Consider the following 10,528-nt stretch of genomic DNA (forward strand, 5'->3'; position numbering starts at 1 on the left):
TTATGCCTCTAATATAATTTTTTTAAAAAAATATGAAAGATATTTATATTAACTATTAAGAGAAAAATGCTCTCATCACCTTTTTATTTTTCCTTAATTACATAGGCCTTCTTTTTATTTTGAAAATATATAATTTAGTCTAATCTGTTAACTCCATTAAAAATATTCTAAAAATTCTAAAAAATTATCTTTAAATTAAAATTTATATTAAAAAATTTATTTACTAATTTAATCCTCACCCAGATAAATCATAAATTATATTATGTTGACAGTTACATAATTTCATTGTAAAAAACATGTTTACAAATTTTAAAATTTAAATTTAAATTATTTATATAATGTCTCATACTTATATCATTTTATGTTATGTGATGAAAAAAATATGTATTTAAAATATGTTTTTAGCAATTTTAAAAAAATAAATAAATAATTTTCAATAAACTTGATAAAAATTTAAATTTTATAACAGATAAAAAATTCAAAATATATTTATTAATTTTTTTAGATGTAAACAAAAAATATTGTTTTGAAAAATTTGTATTTTTGGATAATTCTAAGGTTAAAGAGAGGCATTTTAGTTAAATAAAAAATTGAAAAGTCAAACTTAATAATTAATTAATGGTTGGATAGATGAAAATTGAATCTTAAATATGCAAAGAAAGTTTATGTAACATATATTTTAATTTTAAATGAGGTTTATATGAGTTTTCAAATACATGAAATATTTGTATAACTAAGACATAATAGAAGGGTGGTTAGTTTATTTTACTCAATTATTAATTTATTCAAAATAACTAGATTTCATCCTCATGCAATAAACGAAAAAATTAAGAATTAAGAGGAGTTTATAATTATTAAAATATTAACTTGATAATTTTATAAAAATTAATATTGTTTAAAATGTATAAAATAAAATTTTAAAATAAATGGTTTGTTTTAGAACGCTCATTCCATCCTTAAATAGACTATAAAAACTAATAGATTGATGATTTCATATAAAAGTAATAGTATATAAAATAATATGCGAATTAATTTTTGGGAAAATGATATTTAAGACCGTATCCTCTCCAGGAAATATATTATTTTATATTTGTTACTCCATTGCAAAATAAAAATTTAAACGATATGTATAATTTTTTTTTGAAATTTTTAATTTTGTACTCTTTTGTATATTAAAACTTAAACAGCATAATTTATTGCCCCCTATTGTGTGTGTTTTAAGTTAATTAAAAATTATAAATTAAATTAAAAAATACATAAGTAAAAAAATATTAAAACGATATCATAACATCTACTTAATAATGCTTCCTATCTTATGCTAAATAAAAAAAATCAATCCTTGCTATTTTGTTACTTCATAGTATATTTTATTCAAAAATTGATTACCATGTGTATATTAGTAACATAAAAAAATAACTTGTTTTATTTTATGAACTGTTCATATTAAAATAATGAATAATTTATTTGATTTCGTAATATTTTAACCCTATGCAACTTTAAATTTAATATAGATAATAACCTACATGATTGAAACCCCTTATACATTTAAAAATTTATTTGATACATCTAAATTTAATCTTGATAGTAATTTATTTGATTTCGTAATCTGTTAAACCTATCTAAAAATTTATTACCATACAAATCAAGTGTAATTATACATCATTTAAAAATTAATAACTTATTTTAAAAATCCATAAAGAAAATATCCTATATATGCTAAAAGTATACAAAATAATTTATTTTATTTTAAAATTTTTCGTTAAAATGTAGGTTTGATCTGCTCACTTTACATAAAATTTAAGCTTAGTCCTTTAATTTTATAAAATATATTTTTAATTCTTAAAATATAATATTATTAGTTTTAAATAATTATTTTTTAAGTCAATCATTATTATTTTAAAAAATTATATTTAATACATAAGCATTTAAAAAAGTTTTGTTAATATTTAAAAGTTTAATAAATTTTTTTTAATGAAACTAATAAATTTAGGTTAAAAAAAGAAAAAAAAAACTTTATAAAATCAATGTACTAAAACAAAATATTGTATTAAGTTAAAGGAATGCATGTGCACTTTAGCTAATTTTTTTATTATAATACATATTGAAAATATAAATGGTTTATTTTATTTTGTAAACAAAGGTGTTGGCTAATTTTGTTTCTATTTCTGTTGCTTTTATTTTGTCTGGATCTGTGACTTCTTTTCTTTTTGTTGAATTGGAGGTTACCGTTGTTTTTTTTTTTAGTGTATTACTTTTTATCTCTAGATTTTTTTTAAGCGTTTTGTAGGCTTCAACTATTAGTATGCGTAATTCCCTTTTTTTCTGCGTGATTAACAAAATTGACTCGTTTTCTGACAAATTAAAAAATATCAGAAAGTATTTAAAAATGAAAAAGCTAAATTTGGAAAATTTGAAGCAAACTATTTTTTAATAGAAAACGAGTAATTTGATACATCCCTTGTATTCGGTTAAAAAAAATATATTTGAAGGATTTGACTATGATTTTAAAGTAAATAGGCACAAGGATGATGATTTTAAGCCATTGATTATTTTAATCGGACGGAGAATATGCTTAATCAACAAACACAACTTTAATTACTCACTCCCTCTCTTTCTCTCTCCACGTCTTACGTCACTCTCGTCCTCATCTGTGAATATGTCTTTTAGAAATAAAAATAAAAATAATAAAAATTTTTAAATTATATAAATAATAATTTAATTTTTAAAATATTATAATATCAATAAAGTTTTTCGAAACTTCTTTATTAATAATTTTTTTGAAAAAAATTCATTTTATCTCTATTGAAAATAATAACACCCAATTATAATTTTTATTTTGTAAATTATAACAGTTGAATAAAAAATTATAATTTATCAAGTGTAATTTTTATTATTAAAAAACAAGCTCTAATTATAATTTTTGTTTAAGGAATAACAATTTTTGTTATATAATCATATGAGTTGAATAAAAAATTATAATTTATCAAGTATAATTTATATTATTAAAAAATAAGTTTTTAAAATAACAAATTCTATTCACAATTTTTATTTAAAAAAGAAAAAATTAATCTTTTAATCTCTCAACTTTTAAATCACTTGTAACTCAGTCCTTCAACTATAACTCGCTGTGACTCAGTCTCTCAACTATGACTCGCTGTAACTCAGTCCCTCAACTTTTGATTCACCTATAATTTGATCCTTATTTTTTATTTTTTTTAAAATTTTTTTATCAAATAAGAGGAATAAAAAAATATTCATATATTATTCTAAAATACGCTCCTCTTGCTCATTAATTTGAGATCTAAACTAACATGAAAAAAAATTAACAAAAGTTGAAGGACTAAATTGTAAATGATTCAAAAGTTGAGGGACTGAGTTATAGGTGAGTCATAGTTGAGAGATTGAGTCACAATAAGTTATAGTTGAAGGATTAAACAAGTGAATTAAAAGTTGAAGAATTAAAAGATTAATTTTTCTTTAAAAAATTACAACTTTTTTTAAAAAAATCACAATAATTAAATAAAAAATTATAATTTTTCAATAAAAAAAGTGAGTTTTTCTTAAAAAAATTATTAACAAAAATTTTTCTAAAATTTTTATTAGTATTATAATATTTTAAGAAATTGAATTATATATTTATATAATTTAAAAAAATTTTATTATTATTATTATTTATATACAAATCAGACTGACTATGGCTCTCTTTTTCGATCTCCCTACCCCTCAAGCTCTCTGCCTCACCCTCGTGGCACGATAACACCCGTAGATAAAGCGGACAGCTCAGATCATAGCTCCACAAACCACGTGGGTTCGCCTGAACGCTCCGCCTCTTCTTCACGCCGATTACAAGGAAAACCTCGGCTGTCAAGGTGAAGGGATCTTCTATTCTGTTGTTCGCGCTTCGCACCCAGATTGCTTCCGCTATCTCTCTGCCTCGCTCGTTCAGTCCTCGAGCCGCTGTACACTTCTGGCCGCATTCTCGTATCTCGTCCTGTTCTTCTTCCTCCTTGAGTTCTGGTAAGTAGACACATCTTGGATTTGATTTCAGGATGATGTTCTGTATGTAGCTTCAATTTTTATGGAAAGCAACCGAAAACTATTCTCTTCGCTGCTCATTAACGGTTGTGTGCTTTTTTTTTTTTTATATGTAGGTTTATCTTAATTTGTTGTCTTTTCATACTTTAGCCCTTCAGGTACTTCGATTAAAATATTGGATTTTGAGTGTGTGTATCGGTATATTCAGCTCATAAAGTTTGTCGATCAGTCTTCTTTGTTTATGGTTGGAGCTGGAGTAACAAGTCATTTACACTGGAGCTATCATGTTTGTTAGTTCCATATATGCCACTTCAAGCCAAAACCCGGAGGGGGGTGGGGGAAGAAGTCTTGAACTGTTCGTTTCCATTCAATTTTCTTTTTTGTATTCATAAAGATGCAGGTGCCTTCGGGCTCTATCTTGTAGTTTATCTATTGAGTAAAAATTTTATGGTCTTTATGAACTCCAAAATTATCCTGAATTCTTGATATGTAGTTGACTTTTTGGTGAATAGAGATTGGACAAACAATCGCGATATAATCTAATGTGGACTTGTAGTTTTCCCAATTCGTAGAATTTTCTGCTTTTATGATGGAATTTTACAATTAAAATTTTGTTAAAGATGTTCATTGTACTATTGTCTTTAATCAAATCTGATCATGACGTGAATATCAACCTGGAATTTGTAACTTGAATTGAATTTGTTATGTACTGCCTGAGTGCTGAAACCGTTTTTGGACTGAGCATCATAGTTGATTGATACGACTTATATATGATTTTGTTGTTTCTGAATCATACAGTTTCCTGTGAGAAACATGTGAAATTTATATTTGTATATAAAGAAGAAATCAACTCAGCTTCTTGTATATTGATAAGCAATAAACATTACTGTCTTTTCAAATTTCGGTTGCCAGACATTTCAATTCTTGGCAACTACTGGAATACAACAACAACAAGCCTTTATCCCACTAGGTGGGGTCGGCTATATGGATGGCAACTACTGGAATACAATTCAACCAATTTTTTTTTTTTTTGGTTCTTGTTTCATGTTTATCAGCTAATTTTAAAACCACTGAAAGTTTATTTTTCAAGTCTTGGTAGAAAGTTTTCCAAGTTATATTCTCAAGAGAGAGTATCCTTCTTGGACAGCAATATCTATTTTCTGTATGTGTTCTTGTCTTATTTCTGAATTATGCTTCATGTCTCTATCCGTTTCATTTCCTCCTGATATTATTAGCAATCTGGCCCACTTGTTCTTGTCTTGGATCATTTACAGTTAATATTTTGTGGCTTCTTAGAAAATTATCCATCATCTAATCTTGCAATTTCCTGCACTGGCATCATTGTAAGATTAATAGTGACACTCTTTCAACTTTCTAAATGCAATATTTTCTCTCTCTTGCCCAGATGGCTGGGCTTTCAGGATATAGAGGCCTCACGCCCAAGACAAAGAATCTGGTCGTAGCTGGAGGCTTGACCGCTTTTGTCTTCGGGGTGTACTTCTATACCATGAGAGCTGTTGGAGGTACAGATGAACTACAGGTAGCCATAGATAAGTTTGAACAAGAGAAGAGCCACAGGGAAGCTGAAGCAAACATTCCTTCAAAAACTTGAGCTTTCTTGCTGGTGTAACCAAACTCAATGCACTGTGGCTTGTGTAGCACAGCGAATGCAGCACTTTTGTGGGTATTTTGTGTTAGGATTAGGGCTTTCTTTCTTTCTTTCTTTTTTTAAATAAAGCTATCCAATTGAGTTACATTCGAACATTGTCAAAGCTCAGATGAGGGTAATCCATTCCACTAGGATCAATGCCTGCTGGTAGGATTGAGGCTTTTTTCATCATTTACTTTGTCACATTTCGTTCCAGCATGGGAATATGAAAAGAAATTTAAATAAAGCAGTTAAACAGTATCAAGCAGCACTCTGTACGATTCAATTTTAAGTTACAGTAGAGGACAATATGCTGACAAAAGAATTTGTGATACATGTACACATGAACTTGGAATCATGACTCTAGTAAAGTAATTGTTGTTTGGTCACGGAAGAAATGTCTCTATTTGGATCCAGAGATGCTGCATAGTGGTTAAGCTCCATTCATTGGTCTGCATGATTTTGAATTTTCTTGAGTTTCAATTAGTTAAAGGAGAGATCCAACATTAAATTTTGAGTACTCAATATTGCAAAACTTCATCCTTGAATTGTCATGAAGTTGTAAATGCATTTTCTTGATAGTATGTACTCAAGAGTTTCAGTGAGGAAAAAAATATTTCATCAAGTGAAAGGGAAGAAAGCAGGAGGAGAAAAACTGGGGGGAAAAAAAGGAAAAAAAGGAAAGATAGTTAAAGGAAGAAATAATTTTTTGGCCTATGTATGGTTTCTTTTTTCATATGCAAGAATAAAGTGAAAGAATAAACATTACTATATGTAACATTTCTTAAATATGAGAAGAATAGACAAAACATGGAATTAAAATTTTAAAATGTGTACAATAATGGTTTCGCACACTTGACCGGGGATTCTCACGATCCCAACAACAATCCATGAATGTTTGTATGAGCTTTTTAAAAAAAAAAAAAATATGTAAGTGTTTATTTATTGAAAGTAATCATATTTGATATATGAGCGTGTTCATAAAAACCTTTAATAGATTTAATAAGCTAAAGTAGCAAATAGAAAAGAAAAAATATACTTTTACGTCTTTACTCAAATTTTATTATAAATTCCTATATTTTTGTTGTTGTTGTTCTAGTTCTTTACTTTTTTATATTTTGGTGTTATAAGCCCCTTAATAAATGGTATTATAGAGATTTATAACATTAAAAAATAAAAATGTAGAGATCTAGAATAGCAAAAAAAAGTATAGTAATCTATAATAAAACTCAATTAAAGTGTAAGGATTTAATTATATGTTTTTTCAAATAAAAAAAAAGTATGGGAAGATTTGCCATCTTCTGCTAGGAGGTCCGCATCTAGATCTGTGTGTGTGTGTGTTTTTTTTTTTTAGCCAAAAGTTTTATGTATATTTCAAACTTCTAATACTTTAACAAAAAATATTACACAATGTCTCACCTGAAATTTCTTGGCTTAAGGTAAGCATTAATTATTACAACTAAATTATGAGAGCAGCAAAGGTAAATAATCATCCAATCTAATATGCAGCATCTAATCTAATAACATCTGTGGTGATAGTAACATCTAATCTATCTAATAATTAAAGGTTAAGGGGAAAAAAATAGTCGGGAGTTTTTTGAAAAAAGTACTAGATACTCTTATTGTAATGATTGGAATATCTAAGAATATTAAACTATGCAACAAATTTTGTTTTAGCCTTGAGAAGTTAGTTTAAATTCAAAAAAAAAAGATAAAACAATTAATTTTCCTTTTTGGTATTTTGACTTAAATTGTATAAAAAAAACACGCAGGAATTTCAGTATAATTAAAATTTATGATTAAAAATTTTAAGTGTATTTTATTTAAAAGTTTTGGAGAATAACACGAATTTGTGGCATAGTGAGAATCTCGTGTGCAATCTACTGCAAGGCTTTGGATTCGAATCTTCTTGAAATCAAAGAAATTTTACATTTTGAAGCCATGAAATTACTGAAATGCCATAAGGTATATTACAAAAAAAACAACAAATAAAAATAGCACGACGACACGCGCACATCATATATAAGTTATCTTCCCTATTCCATTTTAGTTTTAGCATATTAATAAATTTCATTAAATATACTTTATAATTTTATTTTTTAAAATAAAAATATAAACTTTTAAAAATACTCTTCATTTAATACTTTATTGCTAAAAGAATAAATAAGAGAGAGAATATATAAGAAGGGTAATATTAAAAAGGTATAATTAATGAAACCTTATTTTTATTAAAGTGTCTTATATTTTAAAACGTTTAATCTCCTATAAAAGTGTTTTATAATTTAGGATGGAGAAAGTATTATTCTTACACTTTTCGATTGTGTCTTGATGAAAGGCTAAACAATAAAGTCTGGTTTTCCCCCTTCTTTTTCAAATCTAAATTCTGGCTATAAATTAGAGGATTTAAGAATTAATAGCCTATGTGAAGATTTGTTGTTTTGCATATGTGGTTTTGAATAGAGGATTGAGAAAGTAAGAAGTTTATTTTATTGCCTTATTTTGTTTGGCATGTAAGGTGATTGTCAAGATGTTTGGGTGAAAATTTTTATTAGAAAGAGCTGTTAAACCTTACTAAATTAAACATAGTTGAGTTTAGTGTTTGAGTCACTTATTTTTATATTATTAGATATAGATAAATAAATGAGCATGTGTTTGTGTGAACATCATGTGACTATTGAAAGAATTTATCTTGAAATTTTGTGAGAGTAATTGTTTATGAATCGAGATGAATAACAGGTGGTAATTTATAAATAGTTTGAATATGATAAAGTTTTAAAGTGTTCTCGAGTAGTTAAATTAATTTTTAAAAAGTCTCATGAAAATGTCAAAATAATTCTTAAATCTCTCAAGCCGTAATTATAAATAGGTTTTGGTGTACATTTATCAAAATATTCTTAACAAATAAAAAAATTCTACCCTCATGGTCATTTTGGTAAGGATGTTTTGATAAATATACTTCAAAATTTATTTATAAGTAAGTCTCATGAGATTCTAAAATTATTTTTGCATTTCATGGAATTTGTTAGAAATCAAATTCCTTTTATGAAACTTCTTAGGTGTGTTTGGTTTGAAGGAAGAGGAGAGGAGGGTTTTTAAGTTATTTTATTTGATTTTATTAAAGGAGAAGGGTTTTTAATGATCTTTTATTTAGTTTAAGAAAAGAGGAAATGGGAGGTAATAATTAAATTACCATTATACCTTTATATAAAAAGATTTTCATTTTTTTAACTTTTTATCATACAAATCAATTTTATATTTAAATTCAAATTGTATAATTTTTTTTTAAAAAAGCACCCTAATTTTATCAATTTTTTTTAACTTCTTTTCCCTATATAGATGACAATTTCATTAATAATTATATAAAACAATTAATGTTTTGGGTAAAATTTTTCATAAGAAATAATTATATATGTTAGTCATTAATAATAAATTCTTTTTTCTCTATCAAAGAATCACACATTAAACATTTAATTCTTTGATCCAAAAAAATCATCCTAATATTCATTAAAAGATATTTCCTACCAAGAAAATTGAAATAACAATATTAATATCAATTTTTTTACATAAATATTAAGATCAATAATTATCATCATTCTATGCTCAAGAGTGTATAACATATTGAACATATAACAAAATATTCAAAAGTAATTAATAATGCTCAAGAACTACATTTTAAACATTTAGGCAACAAAATATAGAAAAGTTATCAATAAAAGTCATTATTTAATTAGAACTATAGAACATCTTCATTATTGCTTCCTTCCGTATTGAAGTTGAACATTGAATTGCTACCTTAAGCCTACCATTATCGGCCAAAAGGAACCAATATATGTAAGGTAATCTTGCAGTATCACACCCACACTTTTCAAGCATTTTTCAAAGTTTCAATGTCAAGCTTCAGTACGAAAGAAAGCGATAATGAGAATGTTCTATAATTTTAATTAGATGATAACTTTTCTATATTTTGTTACTTAGATGCTCAAAATATGATTCTTGAGCATTATTAATGGCTTTTGAATATTTTGTTATATGTTCAATATGTTAAATACTCTTGAGCATAGAATGATGACAACTACTAATCTTAATATTTATGTAAAAAAATTAATGTTAATATTGTTATTTCAATTTCCTTGACAAGCAGCCTCTTTCAATGAATATTCAGATAATTTTTTTGTATCAAAGAATTAAATGTTTAATGTGTGATTCTTTGACAAAGGAAAATGAATTTATTATTAATGATTAACATATATAATTCTTTCTTATGAAAATTTTTACCCAAGACATTAATTGTTTTATATAATTATTAATGAAAGTGTCACTTATTTGGAGAAAAGAAGTTAAAAAAAATTGATAAGATTAAGGTGCATTTTTTTTACAAAAAATTATATGATTTGAATTTAGATGTAAAATTGATTTGCATGATAAAAAGTTAAAAAAATGAAAATATTTTTATATAAAAGTATAATAATAATTTAATTATTACATTCTCTTTTCTTCCCTTTTGAACCAAATAAAAATTTATTAAAAATCCTTTCCTTTTTCTCTGACAAAATTAAATAAAATAATATAAATTTTTTTTTTCTAATCAAACATACCTCTGATGTTTCTATTCACTTATGCATAAAATATTTGGGATTTGAAAGATATTCACACAAATTTTATATGACCTTTAAATGAGTTTACGTTTCTGATTTCCCCCTTAATATATAGGAAGAATTACAATTAAATCGTCATTGTATTTTAATTTAATTGTTAATAAATTTTACAGTGATTCATTTTTTTATGTAACACTTTGATACAATTCTTTCTAATATTTATTTATTTATTTTTTCCGCTCTCTCACTC

General features: G+C 25.5%; 1 protein-coding gene across 2 annotated transcripts; it reads left to right on the plus strand.

Annotated features, from left to right (window-relative positions):
* The first annotated feature begins 3,796 nt into the window (after positions 1 to 3,796).
* LOC129316010 (uncharacterized) lies at positions 3,797 to 5,948 on the plus strand. 2 transcript variants are annotated; one of them, XM_054960239.1, is made up of 3 exons: positions 3,797 to 4,017; positions 4,152 to 4,193; positions 5,441 to 5,948. In XM_054960239.1, the coding sequence occupies exon 3, from the start codon at positions 5,441 to 5,443 to the stop codon at positions 5,645 to 5,647; it is 207 nt and encodes a 68-aa protein (XP_054816214.1). In that variant the 5' UTR covers positions 3,797 to 4,017; positions 4,152 to 4,193; the 3' UTR covers positions 5,648 to 5,948. The 2 variants fall into 2 exon arrangements, with proteins under 2 accessions (XP_054816214.1, XP_054816213.1); XM_054960238.1 differs by lacking the exon at positions 4,152 to 4,193 and having other exon boundaries at positions 3,808 to 4,017.
* Positions 5,949 to 10,528: the final 4,580 nt, after the last annotated feature.

The sequence above is a fragment of the Prosopis cineraria genome, unplaced genomic scaffold (assembly GCF_029017545.1).
Source record: "Prosopis cineraria cultivar Desert tree isolate PC_DT_omini unplaced genomic scaffold, ASM2901754v1 PC7, whole genome shotgun sequence".
NCBI classification, from domain to species: domain Eukaryota; kingdom Viridiplantae; phylum Streptophyta; class Magnoliopsida; order Fabales; family Fabaceae; genus Prosopis; species Prosopis cineraria.